The 19,606-nt window shown below is 33.2% G+C and overlaps 1 protein-coding gene across 1 annotated transcript in view; it reads left to right on the plus strand.

Annotated features, from left to right (window-relative positions):
* Copg2 (COPI coat complex subunit gamma 2) overlaps positions 1-19,606 on the plus strand; it is a 135,488-nt gene that overhangs the window by 30,184 nt on the left and 85,698 nt on the right. The window contains exons 6-9 of the mRNA XM_027950112.2: positions 6,849-6,924; positions 9,041-9,133; positions 10,023-10,109; positions 11,951-12,108. Coding sequence (XP_027805913.1) covers positions 6,849-6,924; positions 9,041-9,133; positions 10,023-10,109; positions 11,951-12,108 — 414 coding nt within the window. The remainder of the gene's footprint in view (positions 1-6,848; positions 6,925-9,040; positions 9,134-10,022; positions 10,110-11,950; positions 12,109-19,606) is intronic.

Genomic DNA, 19,606 nt, shown 5'->3' on the forward strand with positions numbered 1-19,606 from the left:
ACATATAGCCTACAAAATTGAAAATATTTACTAACCAAACCTTTCTGGAAAAAGCATGCCAACTCTGTCTGCAAAATTATAAGAAAAAGAATGAGAGCCAAGAATAGTATAGCTAAGCAAATTGTCTTTCAAGTATAGGGAAAGCAATCAGGCTTTCAGAATTCAGGGACCATAATACCTATAAGCTTTTCTTTAAAAATTAAAAATTCAAATTATAGTAATCCAAAAGTCAAAAGAATGAATTCTGTAATAGCGAGAGTGTAGGAAATAAGTTAGCAGTAAACATTAAATTTATTCAATTATAGAAGTAAGGTTAAACTACTTTCGGAATTATGGTTAAAGATAGAATTAAATGTTATAATGTGCATAATTATAAATGTTTTTCATGATAATACTAAAAGAATGATATTAACAAAAATAGAGAAGGGAGGGCAGATGAAAGAGGAGACATTGTACACTAATTTTTTTGGCTTTCATAGGACAACTGTTTTATCTAAACTTATTGCAACCACAAAAAGAACTGAAGTTAGAATGTAAGTCTTCCACATTTCAGAAAAAAACCCCACAACACTGCAAAACACAACACAACCCTTATTGCTGTATTATCCAATCAGGTAGCCCTTAGCTGTATACACATATGTGTGTACTTAAATTATAATGAACATTAGGGCTGGGGTTGTGGCTCAGTGGTAGAGTGCTTGCCTAGCATGTGTGAGGCACTGGGTTTGATCCTCAGCACCACATAAAAAATAAACAAATAAAATAAAGTTATTGTATCCATCTACAACTAAAAATAAAAAAGTATAATGAACATTAATTAAAGTTAAATAAAATTTAAAATTCAGTTACATAGTTTTGCTTAGTATATTGTAAGCGCCCAGTAACCACATCTAACTATGGCTACTGTGTTGGATAATGTAGAACATTTCCATCATAGCAGAAAGTTCTATTAGTGCTGCCTTATAGGAAAAAGAAGTGTTCAGAATAGTCCTAACACAAAACAAATCAATGGAACTAACCCTAAACATGCCCCTTAAAAGAAATTCAGATTAGTTTAAAAATTAAAATACAACTAACTAGATACTATATACTGTAAACAAGGTCATGAAGTCGGAATGTGAAAGGATGTATTGAAAGGAAGCTCAAGTGATAATATTAGGAAACTGGTTTTAGTGCAGAAAAGTTTTGAATGAGGAATACATTATAAATACTCTACCACTGAGCACTGTTACCACTGAGCCACAACCCCAGCTCCCTGACTATTATGCTTTATAAAGATTAATTTTTATGTAACTTATACCTTTATAATAGAAAAGTTACCTTTACAAGTACATTATAAATACCCAAAACAAGAATAGAACTATAATGAATTATTATTTACCAATTAATATAGCATCAAAGTATAATCACCAAAAATCACAAAAAATATAAACAGAAACAAAATAGTATCAGTCCCTGTTAAAAATAGAAGGCAAAACAAAACAAAACAAAACAAAAACCAACCCACCGAGGGGTAGAAAGGATCTGACTATTATGCTTTTTTTTTTTAATATTTTTTTTAGTTATAGGTGGACACAATGCCTTTATTTTTATTTATTTATTTTTATGTGGTGCTGAGTATCGAACCCAGTGCCTTACCCATGCTAGGTGAGCACACTATCACTGAGCCACAACCCCAACTCCCTGACTATTATGCTTTATAAAGATTAATTTTTATGTAAATTATACCTTTATAATAGAAAAGTTACCTTTACAAGTGTTCATGGAAAACTTGTTAAGTATTTAGCATACATTCATCCCCTGAAACTACTTAATTTCAGAGAGCGGAAATATAGTAGAGACTATATTTTTTGTTACAGTGGAAACTATAAATTTATTTGAAAAGGAAATAACAATATTAAGGTACATAAAAATATACATAAAAATAAAAAAGAGGCCTCATCTTTTGCCTGAGTATAAATGAAAATTGAAATTGCAGTATATTTAAAAAATATGAATGATCAAAAGCTATTATTTCAACTAAAGTTATACTCAAAGGAATTTTTTTTGTTGTTGTTGATAGACCTTTATTTATTTATATGCAGTGCCAAGAATCGAACCCAGTGCCTCACACATGCCAGGCAAGTGTGCTGCGCTCCTGCTAAGCCACAGCCCCAGCCTCAAAGGAAAATTTGCAGTTATTAGCACTGAAATTACTAAATGAATGTATTCCTTAGGGTTCTCCATTGACTATAGAATCTAGTTTGTAGACTTTTTAGAAGTCTAAAGAACCAAGCTTGCATCCTACAGAGCCAGAAAGAGAACATCAGGGAAAATCACTCACACTACAGAAGTGTTTTAGCAATATACTGTTGCTGTGGTCACCTGCTAAGCACTGTAATACGTTCAAGAAATATCCAAAGTTCCACCACAGTCACACTAGAAAAAGCAGCTGTCTCTAACTAAAGTTCTTATTTCCTGGGGCTGGGGTTGTAGCTCAGTGGTTAAGCACTTGCCTAGCATGTGTGAGGCACTGGATTCGATCCTCAGTACCTCATAAAAATAAATAAAATAAAGGTATTGTGTCCATCTACAACTAAAAAATGAAAAAGAAAAAAATCTTATTTTCCTACACATTGCCTACTTCTGTATTTAAATGGACTTAGTTATGTCTACATGACAGACTTAGGTCATATGTGTGTATCCTAGCTGCAGAGAGTTTAGGAAGTTTGCTTCTTAGTTTTCCAGCAGAAAAGGAAAGCAAATGTTAAGGGATATTTGAAGTATGTTTGTTTTCAGTGTTTCAACTTATAATATTTTGCAGTGAGAAAATATGAAAAGCAATGAATTATGTATTTTATTTATGAAGTCAGAAAAATTATAAAAGCCCAAGGAAAGCCATAGGAAGATGTTAGCAATGGTAATCAGAGATGAATAAAAATTGAGAAAAATAATAGATAATTCAGAGCAATTTTTTTCTATGAAAACATAAATTATCAAAACTGACCCCCAAAGAGACAGAAAGCCTTAAGTAGACCTTACTGGTAGAATAAAGTGATTGCACTTAAAGGCTTATAAAAATAGTGTTGTATAGAAAACTAGAGAATGATATTACGTATCATCTCTAATAGAAAGGTCTTAAATAAAATTTTGACAAATAGAATTCATCACAATATAGAGGGCTCATTTCAGGGATTCTTTAATGTGAGAAATTTTTCAAATATAGTTTCTTGTATTAATAGATCAAAGGTAAAAGCCACATAATTATATGCCCAGAAGATATTTGTCAATATTCAATACCTGTTTTTTTTTAAAAACTCTTAAGAGAAAGAGGTACATCATGCTGTCATAATTAAAAGAAAGGTATATTATATATCTAAAGTCAGCATTATAGTTAACTGGAAACATACTTACTAAGTCAGGAACAATATGAAATAACCAATATTACCACTGCTCTACACATATTAACCAGTAACTGCATGATAGAAATAATACTGTAAAGAAGGTGGCAAAATTATTATTTAACATGATTGACTAATATACCAAACTTTTTGGATTTGAATTCCCCTACCCTTTTGCTTTCCAGACAAGTTATTCTGTGCTTTTTTTTTTTTTAATATTTATTTTTTAGTTGTAGTTGGACACAATACCTTTATTTTATTTATTCTTATGTGGTGCTGAGAATTGAACCCAGGGCCTTGCACGTGCTAGGCAAGCGCTCTATTGCTGAGCCACAACCCCAGCCCTGGTGTTTTTTTTTTAATCTATAATAGTACTAATCCCTTCCCTTTAGGATTTTGTGGAGATTAAATTAGTAGTATTCCTATATTCAAATGCTTATTAGAACATATAATAAAAGGTACAATTTATAGTGGCATACAAAAATGATGAAATATTGAAAAGCAAACTTAAATGTATAGGGCCTATCTCAATGAAATGAGGAACATTTAAAGAAGGCTTGGAAAATTGGAAAAAAATCCATCCTTTGTTAGCCTATGTGTTGAGTACAGGACACTTCCAAGTAAAATTTTTTTTTTTAATTTTTGTTTTTAAAATTTTTTAAAAATTTGTTCTTTTTAGATATACATAACAGTAGAGTGTATTTGACATATTATACATACATGGATGTACAATGTCTCATTCTTGTGGTTGTACATGATGTGGAGTTACACTGATCATGTATTCATATATGAACATAGGAAAGTTATGGACGATTGATTCCATTTTCTATTCCCATCCTGCCTCCCTTCCCTTTATTCCCCTTTGTCTAATACAGTGAACTTCTATCCCCCCACATTATTGTTTGTTAGCACCTGCATATCAGAGAGAACATTTGGCCTTTGGTTTTTTTGGAATTGGCTTATTTCACTTAGCAGGATAGTCTCCAGTTCCATCCATTTACCAGCAAATGCCATAATCTCATTCTTCTTTATGTCTGAGTAATATTTCATTGTGTATATATACCACATTTTCTTTATTCATTCATCTGTTGAAGGGCATCTAGATTGATTTCATAGCTTAGCTACTGTGAATTAAGCTGCTATAAACATTGAAGTGGCTTTGTCACCATAATATGCTGATTTTCAGTTCTTTGGGAATAAACAGAGGATTGGGATAACTGGGTCAAATGGTGGTTCCGTTCAAAGTTTTCTGAAGAATATCAATACTGCTTTCCAGAGTGGTTGTACCAATTTGCAGTCCTACCAGCAATGTATGAGTGCACCTTTTCCCCCACATCCTTGCCAACATTTATTGTTATCTAAGTAAAATGTTAATATTTGGCAAATGATTCTAAATCTCATCTGAAATAGTCTGACAATAGCCAGGATAACTTAGATAAAGAATGAGGGCAGGGAAAACCTCTCTCAATTAAAAAAAAAAAAAAATTGTATGGTGGTATAGTAGTTAAAATAAACTTCCACTGAAAAGGATTTTAAAAAAACCCAGAACAAGAGTCATATAAGAGAAAGTACAGAAATAAACTCAAATTCACATATGACTTTAGTATATAAAAGATGGCATTGCAGATTATTGCTAGAGTCTGATTATATAAGTGCTCATATGAAAAGATTTTCAAGTTATATTAATAGTTAAAAAAAAAAAAGTGAAAAAATAAAACCCCAACATTCCCAATCAGTGCAAAAATTTAAAAAGAATTATTAAGCTGGGATAAAAGCTACCAATTGGGGGATGGGAAAGGCAATATGGATTTCTATTCTACAAGTTTCACAAAAGTTAACTCACTATTTTACTTTGATACTATGCATATCTGTTTTCCTGACAATCTTTTACCAATAATTTTAGCATTCGTTGATATTACTTGCCTGATTTTATTATTATGGTGGTTGAAAATGGTCATTTTTTCCCCCCATTTTTATCATTTATTACTTGACGTTCTTTAAAAAATAACTTTATTCCCTTTAAAAAAAATGCCTTTTAAAAAGAATTTTTTTTTGGTCATCAGTTTGGAATCCTGGACTTTTATTTTTTTTGTTATAAATAATTTCTATCATTATATAATTTTGTGATGCCATGTTATTCCAAATTTGAGTAACAGAAGGCTCCATTTTAAATTTAATTGGAAAACTGTAAATTTTGTTTAAAAAGAATGGTTAATAAATCATTTATATGTAAACAATGTAAATTTATACTGCCACTAAAAAGATATTTTAGAAATATTTATGTGTTTTAGAAATATTTGTATATTTTAAAATACATGGATAGATAGTAAGTGCTGATATGGAAAAGTTCTCATATTATTAAGTAAAAAAGGAAAGGTGTCAAAGGAGTGAACATCCATTGATGTACATTTTGATAATGTGTATACCGTTTTAAAAACTTCTTTAATAAAGAACTGTTTACAGTGGTTGTTTCTAAGTGATATTAAAGGCTAGGTAGGTGGGCAGAGACTTAAGAATTATTTTATACTTTTCTGAATATTTTAAAAATGTATTGTTAAATGAATTATATTTATAATTTTGAAAAGAAAGAAATCAGAGGACTCTTGGTTACTCTCAACTTTTTCCTCTGGTGTCCTAATGCTGTGAGTTGGGCTATTTTGGATTATGTAAGAGGAGTTGAAGAATGGGGAATTGATAGTTTGGGGATAGTATAAGTGCGTGGAAGACAAGAGAAGGGAGAGTCCTCCGTTAAAAACCTTCTTAAAGTATGGGTGTAGAATTTTGTTGTTGAGTCTTCATGTCTATACCTGTTTCTAAAGCTCAGCAGAAATATCTGAAGCTGTTGATTATTATTTTAGAAAGTTGTACAGGAGGGTGAGATAGACTTCATGGGTTAATAATTTTTGAGAGTTGCTTATAAAAAGTTCTGTCTACTAAAGGATTTGGGTGGATTTCAGCCTAGGCCTCTCAGTACTGTTGTCCTTATTTTATTTTTTAATGCAAATTTTCAATATTTTAAATTGTGTTTTTTTCCCTTGTTATTGTTTATGTGATTTTTATCTCTCTTTCCACTGGCATTAAGTTCTATGAAGGCAAAGGACTTTGTTTTATCATTGTATTCTGTAGCTTAGAATAGTCCACTTCTAATAGATTTAGCACTTACAAAAAGAATATACTCTGCAGGGGCTGGGGTTGTGGCTCAGCGGTAGAGCACTATTCTAGCACATGTGAAGCCCTGAGTTCGATCCTCAGCACTGCATAAAAGTAAATAAATAAAATAAAGGTATTGTGTACAACTAAAAAGTAAAAAATAAATATTTTTTAAAAAAGAATATACTCTGCAAACATTTGTTGATTCAGTAACTGTGTTAAGATAACTACGGGAACAATTGAGAATTAGCTAGGAGTGGACTCCTTAGGAGAGAACATTTCAATTGATGTCCATTTAACTAATTTGGTTTTTTTTAGTCTGACTAAGGACATGACTGGAAAGGAAGATATATACCGAGGTCCAGCCATCAGGGCTCTCTGCCGAATCACAGATGTAAGTTCTCTTGTCTTACTGAGTTACCTAAGGGAGCTTTTTAACTTCTAATGATGTGTACATTTAGTATGATCCCCTGGTTTGACTTGGTCAATCTTCTGTGTAAGAGAAACAAGACCACCGGAAAGGCTTTTGTGATTCCAGGCTTTTTTTTCTTTCAGTTTGTTTTTTTCCTTTTGTTTATTCATATTAGTCTATTTTCTCTGTATTTGCCCTCACAAACTTATTGTAATTAGGGCACTGTTTTTATTTAGCTTTTTAGTCACTGTGACCAAAAGACCTGACAAGAACAACATAGAGGAGGAAGTGTTTATTTTGGCTCTTGGGTTGAAAGGTTCAGTCCATTGTCAGTTGAATCTATATCTTTAGGTATGAGGTGAAGCAGAGCATTATGGTAGAAGGGCCTGAAGTAGAAAAGCAGCTCAAGACTTGGCAAGCAGGAAGCAGAGTGAACTCTACTCACCAGGGACATAATATAAATCCCAAAAGCACACTCTCAGTGACCTATTTCCTCCAACCGTACCCTACCTGCCTACAGTTACTGGCCAGTTAACCCATATCAATGGATTAATCCACTTATTAGATTATACCCCATAATCTAATCATTTCACCTATAAAAATTCTTGTATTATCTTATACATGAACTTTTGGGGAACCCTCTCATATCTAAACTATAACAGGCACATTGGTTATAGGAAACAAAACCCATTCAAATTTCATTTTAAAAATAAAAAACTTTATTATAGGACACAAGTGTTTCAGAATTAGAGGCTTATTAACTAGTCACCAGAGCAAGAAATAGAAAGCTCTAAGGGAACTAACTCAGCAGTAAGATTTCTCAGATATTTGCTGTGATGATCTATCATCTACCAGATTTAGGCCCCCTTGTTCAAGATATTTAAGAGAATCTCATTATCCCTTAGTAAAGCCAGTAGTTTGTATCCACTTGGGTCTGAGTCAGGTGATTAACTTTGATCTAGTCCATTGTGTCTGGAAGGATTAGGTCATATAAAGTACATCAGGTTATTCCTTTCTAGGAATTCTGAGTAGAAAAGATTAAAATGAAGGTAGGCCAGCATTGCCAAACAGATTGAATAACAGCTGTACTATAATTCATGCTTTGATATATCTTATGTGTGTCTTTGCAACCTTCTCATGTTTTAAAGTTTGGGCCTGATCAAATTGTAAATTTAGTAAATCTGGATTATAGAACGAATAATATAAACAGGTTAAATTTTTTGCTGCCTTTTTGTTTCATTGTGGTTGTTTTTGTGTTCATTGTTTGATTGGTAACATAAGATTTGGCCATGCCAGAATATTGATCTTGGTTCACTCATTTTTATCTGCCACCACTGTATTACCACCTTCTTACTGCTCACATTTTTCCCAGTGAAGGTTAAAAAGAATTTTATTTCTCAAGACTTCCATACTGAGGTTTTACTATAGTAGGATATTACAATTACACATTTATTTCTTATATGTCTAAGATAATCAGGAGTTACATTTAATTTATAGGACTGTCTGGGATTCACATATAATATATATGCACTTCACATAGAAGTATCGTCAGAACTTCAAAACTGGCCTTTGTCCCTATACAGAAATTTCTTTATAATATCTTTAACTTATAGGTTTAACTTCTCTATTCTCTTTAAACTGTAATTCTCCATTTTGAGACTGTTTATTTCATTGTTGAACAGTTATGTTTTCCTACAAATAATCTTAATTTTTTTTTTTTAATTGGGGTTGAATCCAATATTGCTTTAACTCTGAGCTACATCCTCAGGCCTTTTTATATTTTATTTTGAGACTGGGTCTTGCTAAGTTTCTTTGGCTGGCCTCAAACTTGCAGTCCTCTTTCCTCAGCCTCCCGAGTTACTAGAATTACAGGTGTGCACCACCATTCCTAGCTAAATGTTCTTCCTTGAAGCTTCTACTGGGTTGATTGGGTTCTGCCCTCTGGAATATGATTACTGTATTACATGATAATTCCTTTAAGGCATCTGGATATTTGCACAGAAACACGTATATGACTGGTTTTTGTGAGTTATTTTAAAGTAGTAATTTTGCATGACATGTTTTTCTTCAACAGCTTTTTCTTTTTGAATGTTATTAGGGAACAATGTTACAAGCCATTGAAAGATACATGAAACAGGCCATTGTGGATAAAGTCTCCAGCGTGTCCAGTTCAGCACTAGTGTCTTCCTTAGTAAGTGAGCAAATATCTTCCTGATTCTTAAGTATGATGTAGTTTCTAATTGCTAAAACATAACATTACTATGATTTTCTCATAAATGAAACAGATAAAAAGTACATACTGCTTCTCTGTTACTTTATCCAACTGTGTTTTATCTAGAGGAGCACTGAGCAGTAAAAATTGAAACACATTTGAAGAGTTTTGGGAATCTGAAAGTTGTGTACATAAAAAAGATGGGGGAGAGGGAGGAGACAGCAAAGTAGGAGACAGCGAAGAAACTGAGGGCATTCTTTTTTAAAAATCTTCCTTTATGACTTGCATACTACCTCTTTGTCCTAGGTGCCCTGTCTGCACATGTTTTTCAGTCCCAAGTCTTCTGTCCCAAATCTGAATTTCCTCTAAGGAAGTAGTTTTTGTTTTAATAACAGCTTTTTTTTTTCTCCTTTTCTTCAAAATAAACTGTATTCATTAAAACCTGTTGCATTGTATTTGATTAAAATCAGTTTTCAAAGTGTGAATGCATTAGAGCAGCTGAATCACAAGACCTCCTGATTTTGGAATGTCATTGGTCAGGGTTTTTTTTTTTTATAGCAGGGGTTACACTGTATTCTGTTCCTTCTTCCAAGGGAGTTTCTTGGAAGTAAAGCAGGTTAACATCCATTCCTTCCCTTTCTTCCCCTCTTATTATTTCCCTTCCAGCTTACATGTATTTACCTTTGCGAAGGGATGTTGAAGAAAATATTTTGGCTTATTGTTTTAGGAATAGATTTACACAGTTACAAAGTTTTCTTTTTTTGTGAAATGTCTGTTAGTAATTTTGCAAGGAAATAAATTTGTGCTTCTAAACTTTTAGTGATCATGCATTTCTATTCTCATCCCCCCCCCCCCGCGCTATATTTAGCATATGATGAAGATAAGCTATGATGTGGTTAAACGCTGGATAAATGAAGCCCAAGAAGCTGCATCAAGTGACAATATTATGGTCCAGGTACTATCATTTAATCACATTAGCATGTCTCAGAATCAGCTTTCTTAAAGGGCAATGTATTGATTCTCCAGCATTAATTAAAGGCAAATTCTTTGGCATATTAAGCCGACTACTGGTGCATATTCTCAAGTAAGTGTTTCAGTAATCATGATTAATGCCATAGGCCTTCCAATAGAAGCTAGATGACCTGCTATAGGAATGTTTGGGAACTAATCTTATGTTTTGTAGTAGATTGAAATGCCAGTCTATTTCAGTGCATTACAGTCTTTTATTTGAAAAATAATTTGAGTAGAAAGATATTCCATCCCAAATTTCTCAAGCCTTGATTATAGACATTTTAAAAATAATAAAGAGCTACTTTTAAAATTGTTTTATATAACATTGGTTTTTAATTTTTATTAAGCATATACACCAGCATGGCAATTGAAACAACTTATAAGATCATGAACCAAAAAGGAAAGACAAAGAGATTACAAGGGCAGCTTTGAACAGAATTCATTCTTGGATCAGTTTTAGTATTAATCACATATAGTAAGATCATCTGCTTAATGTTCTATTATTTAAGTGTTGTACTAAGTGTTTTGTGAGAGATCTAGATTAAAAGTTTACACAAAAGTTTTTTTCCAGGGGTGGGATTATAGCTCAGTGATAGAGCGCTTGCCTTGCACGTGTGAGGTTCTGGGTTCGATCCTCAGCACCACATAAAAATAAAAAACAAAATAAAGGTATTGTGTCCATCTACAACTAAAAAAAATATATTAAAAAAAAAAAGTTTCCAGATTCTGGAGCTTCTTGTTTCATTTTAGTTAGTTTTATTTGGAATCACTTTGAAATTAGCTAAGTGAGATTTTATTTGGAACACTTCCTCTTTCCCTAGGTTGTCTCTTCTCAGCTCCAGTGAAATTATAGAAAATCAATTTTTAAATTTTGTTAAATTAAGGAACAGTGATTTTCTAATTATGTAATTCACTTAAAGTACTACAACTCACACAACATGTAAAGATATTTTCAGTGTTCTTGTTAATTATTAGTTTATGAAATTTAGAAATCATTTTGTCAAAAAGATCTCCTTATGGTATTTATTAAGCTATTTCTTATTAAAGGAACAGGATTAAATTCGTAACTGGCAGTTTTATGTTCAATAATCCATGTGTATTTGAGAAGATATCTATGCCTTTTTGATGTTTATAGCTTCTTGTGTTAGCATATTTAATCATAAGAAAAGAGAGTAGTAATTTTCTCTTGGAATATACTCTCGCTTTCCTAACTTTCATTTTTGTGTTTTTATATAAAGTGTCTTGATAATAATACTCCTTTAGCTTACTTTAGGAGATTAATTCTAGACCTCCTAAGGTGGTCACAGATGATTTAACGCCATTAAAAGAATTCTGTAGCTGGACATAGTGGTGCATGCCTATAGTCTGTCACTCAGGAGACTGAGGCAGGAGTTATGAGCCCAAGAAGTTGAGACCAGCCTGGGTAACATAACCATGTCTCTAAATAAACAGACAAAAGAAATAAAAATGAATAAATAAAAGAGACTTGTAATATTGGTAAAGCTTTGGATCTGGAGCTGTTGAACCTGCTAGAACCATCTTCAGGTTGTATGTCACCTCCTTCATACTCTTTCCATCTGAATTTACAACTTCTAGGATTATTTAATACCTCTTCTCCTTTTAGTCTTGATTATCCTTAGTTCAGTATGAAAAAGATTCTCATGTACATTTGACTTGAGTATCCTTTTACTAAAAATCTTAATAATTCCATGTGATTCTGTTTTCATGTTAAGTGTTTTGACTTCTGTCTAATCTGCATGCAACATTCTTTTTCTTGTTCTTCAGTACCATGCATTGGGAGTCCTATATCACCTTAGAAAGAATGATCGTCTTGCTGTTTCCAAGATGTTAAATAAGTTTACTAAATCTGGTCTTAAATCACAGTTTGCTTACTGTATGCTGATCAGAATTGCTAGTCGCCTACTAAAAGAAGCTGAGGATGGGTAAGTTCTTCATGTAAACCTGAGTTATTTTCTATTTGCAAAGTAATACACCTTAGCGTTTATTTACTTTATGAATATCTTATGGCAGTGCTGACTTTAGTGATAAGTTTGATGCTTTCCAAATTTAAAAAAAAAAATTAGAGGATTCCAAGCAATACAGTTTTTTTACTTTAATATAGATTTTTGTATATGTACTTAATAGATTACAATTGCTAATAATATACTAATAAGCTGATATTGAACAAAATAATTATAGATTATAGGATATACAAACAATTAACTATGAAAGCTGGAAAGACATTAAGAATCATCCGGGGTTATAGCTCAGTGGTAGAGCACTTGCTTAGCATGTGTAAGGTACTGGGTTCCGTCTTCAGCACCACATAAAATAAATAAATAAAATAAAAGTATTGTGTCCATCTACAACTAAAAAAAAATCATCTTAGATATCCTTTATTCTTATTTTAAAAAGTTACTGAATTAACAATCTTCTCAAGATCATTCTGCAAGTCTGAGGCATGTATGACCTTACAAGATATACTTTAGTAGTCTTTTGGAGCCTTAAGAAAAGAACAGGAAGAGGAGAGAAATTTTTTGTGGTACAGTAAGCTGGAGCTGAATCTAGGGAGTAAAAAAGGCCTTCTTCCCCTGTGCAAAGGATTATGGCTTAATTTATACTTAATTACATTACAGTATGGTGAATATTCTAATCTTATGAGGATAAATGTTGTAATCACTAAAAAGCCTTAAATGTTAACAGAGGCTGGATATAGTGGTACACACTTGTAATCTAAGCGTCTTGGGAGGCTGATGCAGGAGGATTTTCAAGTTCAAGGTTGGCCTGGATAACCTAGTGAGACTTGCTCAGTTTCAAAATAAAAAAGGTTTGGGGATATAGCTCAGTGGTAGAGCACACCTGGGTTTAATCCCCAGTACTGCAATCAAGTAAATGAATAAATAAAGCTAATGAGGAGATGAAGTAGAATGTTTAAAACATTTGAGTTTCCCATTTCTTGTGCAGTGGTGTGGCTTGGTCAGATTAACCCTTCTGCAAAAAGTGATTATATCATTAGTATAGAAATATGCCTCTAACAGTTGAAGGAAACCCACAAGAATTTGAAAGTGAGTGGTGAAAAGCAGGTAACAGTTGATGCCTAGAAGACAAAAACTCTTCTGGGTGAAGTTCATTTATGACTCTTTTTCTGAGATTATTCCACAATTCCTGGGTATGAGATGACAGAAAGCTATAGTATTTACTGGACAAAGTCAGAACACAGCTTGAGGTTAGAAGAGTGACTGAAAACATAGCGTGGAAATTCTGAAAAGAAGTGAGTTTCAAATTCAGTCTAAACTCTATAAAGAACCTTGTTGGTTGACCACTGAGTGTGCATGTACAGGGGAAGAAGTTAGGAGCCTGGATTAAAGCAGGAACTGTTAAGGTAAAAGCACTGAATGGAGAATTCAGTTGCAACTCATTGTGGAGAACATGAAGTTTAGAGTTCTGTCTCAATCAATATCATGTTTTACAGTCTTTGCACTATATCATTCACCATGTCTAATATATAGTGAAAATTACTAGAGTGCAAAGAATTTGAGAAATGTGAAACTGACTTTGATATGATGTGGATATTAGAATTAGCAGATAAAAACTTTAAAGGATCTCTTATCAATTTGTCTAGGACTAGGGAAATAGTTATCTTTGAATGAACAAGGGAAATGGAAACCTTAAAAAAAAAAAAGGTAGATAGAATTTCTAGAGCTTAAAAGTACTTTGTCAGGATTCAACCAGAGAAGCAGACTCAGGATATAAATACATGAAGAGATTTATTATAAGAAGTTGGTACATGCAGTTTGGGGGCTGACTAGGTAAGCCCCAAATCCGTAGAGGAAGCAGTCAGGAAGGGAACATCACAGGTATGGTGGAGTTTATTTAGAAATTACCTCAAGTAAATGTCAATTTCATCATTTACAAGTTTTTGGGGTTTTTTTTCCCAAATAACTTCAGGACACAAATTCACTAAGCTTTCTGCCAGAACATACAAAGGATCCACCTTACTCCAGTTTACAAGAATGTGTTCTTTACTTCCTTCTGAGTCCTCACTTATAGTGTCCTTCAAGTTCAGGTTTCCATGGACAGTCTGTGAGTCCTCACCACCAGTTGTCTTAAAGATCAAATTTCTAATAGATCTGTTCATAGCAGTTTAGGCTTTGTCCATTATGCTCCTCAAAGTCCTTCTAGCTTCCACTGCCCAATTCCAAAGGCATTTCCATAATTTTTAGATATTTGTTAACAGTAGCACCCTATTTACAGGTACTTGTTTTAGTTTTTTTATTGCTGCCATAACAATTTCCCACAAATGTAACAGCTTACAAAACATCCATGTATTTTCTCACAGTTTGGAGATTAAAAGTCTGACTCAGGTCTCATGCGGCTAAAGTCAAGGTGTTGGCAGTGTGCCTGTTACTAGAGATTTGGGGGAGGAATCTCATTTCCAATCTCATTTAAGTTGTTCTCCAAATTAATTTCTTAAAGGTTGTAGGTTGTAGGTCCCTGTTTCCTTGTTGCCTTTCAGACAGAGATTGTTCTCTGCCCCTAAAGCTGTCCCCATTCTTCATACTTTGAATGAACAACTGAAGGCCTCTTCTCAGTCCCTTGTGTGTTAGCTCTTCCTCCATTTTTTTCACCACATCTCTGTTTTTAAGAGCTCATTTGATAGATTGCACACTCACCTGGATAATCCAGTTGCATAACCTTAATTATTAAACCTGCAGAATTCCTTTGCCATGTTATGATGCAACATATTCACCAGTTCTGGAGGTGAAGGCATTGACATTTTCTTTGGGAGAGGGGTTGTACTGCCTTCATAAGGACAGTAATTGGAATGAATAATTTGCTTCATTAACTTAATAATAAATTAGAGAAGACTGGTAAAAGAGCGAATACATTAAAATTAATGGAGATAGAGCAATAGAAAGTAGTTAATTTGAAGAACAGAGAGAAAACAGGTTAAATAAAGAGAACCTCAAAGAATTGTGAGATAATATCAAGTAACCTAACATATATGTATTTGGAATCTAGAAGATATTTGAAGAAATAATGGATATTTCCCAGTATGGGCTTATTTTAGGAATATAGTGTGTTTTTTTTTAACAGTCAAAATTCAACACAACTATACCTCATTTAAAAAATGAAGGAGAAATGTCTTAATGTTTTAAGGGGTGAGTTGGTAGAGTATACCTGCAAGCATCATGATGTTCCTTTCCAGTCCTGGTTTGTAAACAGATTTTTAATCACAAATTGGCATGGAATTATCTGTACCAACTGAGCCCAGCCCCCCCCCCTTTTTTTTTTTTTTTTTTAGTAGTAGTATTTTACTAGTGGTTCTCCTTGGTGAAATAAGAAAGGGAAAATAAAATGTCTGAAGATTTGAAAGGAGGATGTACCACTCTCTTTATTTGTAGATAACATGATTATATATACATAGAAACTATAAAATAATCTATATTATCTATTAGAATTTATCAAGGTTGTTGGGTACAGGATCAGCAGCAATAGATAAAACTAAAACAGATTTTGGTACCTGTAAATAGGGTGCTACTGTTAACAAATCAGTTTGTTTCTTATTCTAGCAACCAATAAATAACATAAAATTTTGGAAAGATAGTACCATATTGCAATCAAATCCTTAGGAATAAATTTTCCAAAAATTGTGTATAAATATACAGAAAATTACAAAAATTATTTGAATAAATGGAAGCATTTATCATGAATAAATGGAAGCATATATCTGTTCTTAGACCAGAATATTCAGTATTACAAAGATGTCATATCTTCCTAAATTGACCCATGGATTCCATGAATTCCTTCCCAAACAAAATCCCAATCAGCTTCTTTTAAATATCAAAGAAAGTTTATAGGACAGTTTATTAATAATAGCCCAAAGGCGGAAACAGTCCAAATTTCCATCAGTGCTAGAATAAAAAAATATGGTGTTAGTATGCAACAATGGAAATGAATAAAGGCAACCATGTGGATAAATTTCTCCAAGAAGTCATACATAAAAGAATACATTCTGTATTTATATTAATTTTAGATTTAATAAACACAAAACTAATTTGTACTGGAAGTTAGGATAGAGTTGAAAGTGTGCCTCAGGTAGAGTTCTTGCATAGTATGTGTGATTCTGGATTCAGTCCTCAGAACCATCAAACAAACAAAAAAATAAGGATAGTGTTGTTGTTTTTGAGGTAGGATCAAGGTTAGTACTCATGAGGGAAATTCTGGAGTGTTTGAAATATTTATTTTCTTGTCAGGTTTATTATAATTCATTTATGATTTGAGTATTCTATTATCCATTGTTGCGTAACAAATTGTTTCACAACTTACCATATTAAAGAACAATAAACATTTTTTTCTACATCATTTCTGTGGGTGAGAGATTTGGGAATCTTAGCTAGATTATTCTTGTTTGTGGTATTCCAATCAAGGTTGCAATCAAGATGTTGGCCAGGGCCGAAGTCATCTGAAGGCTTAATGGGGGCTAGAAAATCTGCTTCCAAGGTATTCTCTGGTATCTTGATGCGGACTGTTGACAGGATATCCCTATTCCTTGTTATGTGGACCTCTCCCTCTGTAAGGTTTCTTGAATATCTTCACAACATTATGACTGGCTTTCCCTAGAGTGAGTGATAAAAGAGAACATGAATTTTTTCTGACCTGGTCTTGGGGCCACATGTCATCATTAATATTCTTTTGAGTAAAAAGTCCAGCTATATCAAGGCAACAAATAGCAGAAACCAAGAATCATTGGAAGCTATTTTCAAGTTTGGTTACTATATTCTTGAACTGCCATAACAAAATACTACAAACTAGGTGGCTTAAATGACAGAAATTTATTTTCTTAAATAGATTGTGGTGCTAGTATGCAACAGTGGAAATGAATAAAGACAACCATGTGGATAAATTTCTCCAAGAAGTCATACATAAAAGAATACATTCTGTATTTATATTAATTTCTGGTGGTTAGGGATCTTCCCTTGGATTGTAGATGGGTGCCTTCAGTATTTGTCTGGGGAAAAACACAGGGACAGAGGAAGAGAAAGTGCACAAGTGCCCTCTCTGGTGTCTTTTCATAAAAGGACACTAATCCTGTGTAATCACCTGTGTAATGAGGGTCCCACCTCATTCAACTTTAATTATTTTTTTGAAGACTCCATCTCCAAATATAGCCATACTGGGGATTGGTGCTTCAACATATAAATTTTAGGAGGCCACAGACATTCAATCCTTAAAAGCTACTTTGTACACTCTTCTGTATTTTTGATGTAATTTTAGTACAAGGTTAAATTTTTTAAATGGCCAATAATTTCTCAGACTTGTAGAAAGATCTAAGATTGAAAAACAAAAACGTGCTGAGTAAAGTGAAGGACAAAGATAAGCACATTTGCACATTGATTTTTTTTTTCAACATCAAGAGTTAAGAGAAAATTATACAAGTCATATGGAAATAAAGATATTGACCTGTAGCTATACTTCAGAGTTTTCTCAGCTGCATCGAATGCAAGAAAGCAGTAGAGCAATGTCCACCTAATGCTGTGAGAAAATAACTGGCAACCCAGAACAGCCAAACTGTTATTCAACCATGAAGGTGAAAGATATTTTCAGACATATAGGTTTATCATAAATAGTTTACCAATCACTTTATAAGAACAGATTTTCTGCAGCAAGAAGAAATAGATACTCAGAAGGCAGTGATGAGATTTAAGAAGTAATACTGAGCAATAGAATTATTATAAAAGTTGGTAATTCTATATTAATTTTTTTTTTGTAGCTCTTAAAATTTGAATAATAAGGTCTAAAGTTCTAGAGGATGGCAACCTGATAAACAGTATTGTAGATGGTGATATTGGATGTAAAAGTAGACCTTATTTTTTGGTGTGGGAGGAAGTTATTATAATGCTTAATATTTAACTTTGTCAGAAAAGTATATCAGTTATTAATTGCTTAATTCATTTTCTGCTGCTATAACAGTAAATTATAAACAATAGAGGTTTATTTGGCTCATGGTTCTGGATACAGGAATATACAAGAGCATGGCACTAGCATCTGGTGAGGGCCTTTGTGCTACGTGTAACAAGGTACAGGGTATCACACATGAGAGACCATACACATGCATGAAAAAAGCAGGAAGAAAGGGGCACAATTCTCCCCTTTTACACTGAGATCACTCCTGTGATACAGCCCTAATTCATGAGAGCAGTGTCCCTATGAACCAGTCACCTAAGTCTTAAAAGTCCTACCTCTCAACACTGTTGCTCTGGGAATGAAGTTTCGGATCCATGAATTTTGGGGGGCACATTTAAACTACAGCAGTATTAATATAAAATGAATGTAAAGCTTTCAGAATGTTAAAGAAAAACATGATTAAAAATTGTTAAGGAGAAAAAATAAGTAAAGCATGTAAATAAAAAGCAAAATAAATTGGGTGGAAGTTGTAAATGTATTAGGTATTGCTCTCTGTCTGGCAAATTGGCCTCAAACTTAGCTGCTTATAATAAACATTTATTGTCTCACAGTTGCTGTGGTCAGGAATCTGGGAAGGGCTTAGCTGTCTGGTTCTGGCTCCAGGTTCCCCTTGAGTTTGCAGTCATCTGGGACTGGAGGATTCGATTCAAATTTCACTCTTGTAGTTGTTGGCAGTCCTCAGTTTCTTCCTGCTTGCTGGCCAGATGTGTCAATTTCCATTTTAGTGAGACACTGTAGGGTATCTCAATCTCCATGTAGTATGGCAACTGACTTCTCCCAAAACAAGTGAATTGAGAGAGAACCTGACATGGAAGCTGCAGTGTTTTATGACCAAACTTGAAAAGCGACATGCCATCATCTTTCATGTATTCTTGATCACATTGGCAACCTTGGTATAATGTGGGAGGGGACTACATAAGGATGTGCCTATTCAGAAGTTAGATTTGTGGGGGCATCTTGGAGTCTGACTAGCACATGTAATATATTATTTATTGAAATGAATGTAAGTGGATTTACCTATGAAAAGAGCTCAGATTGAATAAATGAAACAGGAGAACTATTATGCCTTTATAAATATACTGCTAAACAAAATGACAAACATTTATAATAAATATTCACAAATATGTATTAGGTACATATGCACAAAGAATATAATATAGCAATATTAGTAAGCCAGAATAAGAATCAGTGTACAGCGTTAAAAATAACAAAGTGAGATTTTTTATTTTGACAGAACAGTCTAAAAAACAATATAATATGAATGAGCTTGTTTCAAAATATGTAAATTAAATGAACTTGTATCAAAATATATAAATTAAAATCATAAATAAATATAGGAAATTTAGTCCTCTGCATCTCTTCCTAGGAGGCTTTAACACATCCCTCTCAGAAATTGAGCGGTACTTAGAAAAATGTATATCACTGATCACAAAACCGACTTTGTATTTAGAATTCTGTATCCAATAAAGAATA

The sequence above is a fragment of the Marmota flaviventris genome, chromosome 1 (assembly GCF_047511675.1).
Source record: "Marmota flaviventris isolate mMarFla1 chromosome 1, mMarFla1.hap1, whole genome shotgun sequence".
NCBI lineage: Eukaryota > Metazoa > Chordata > Mammalia > Rodentia > Sciuridae > Marmota > Marmota flaviventris.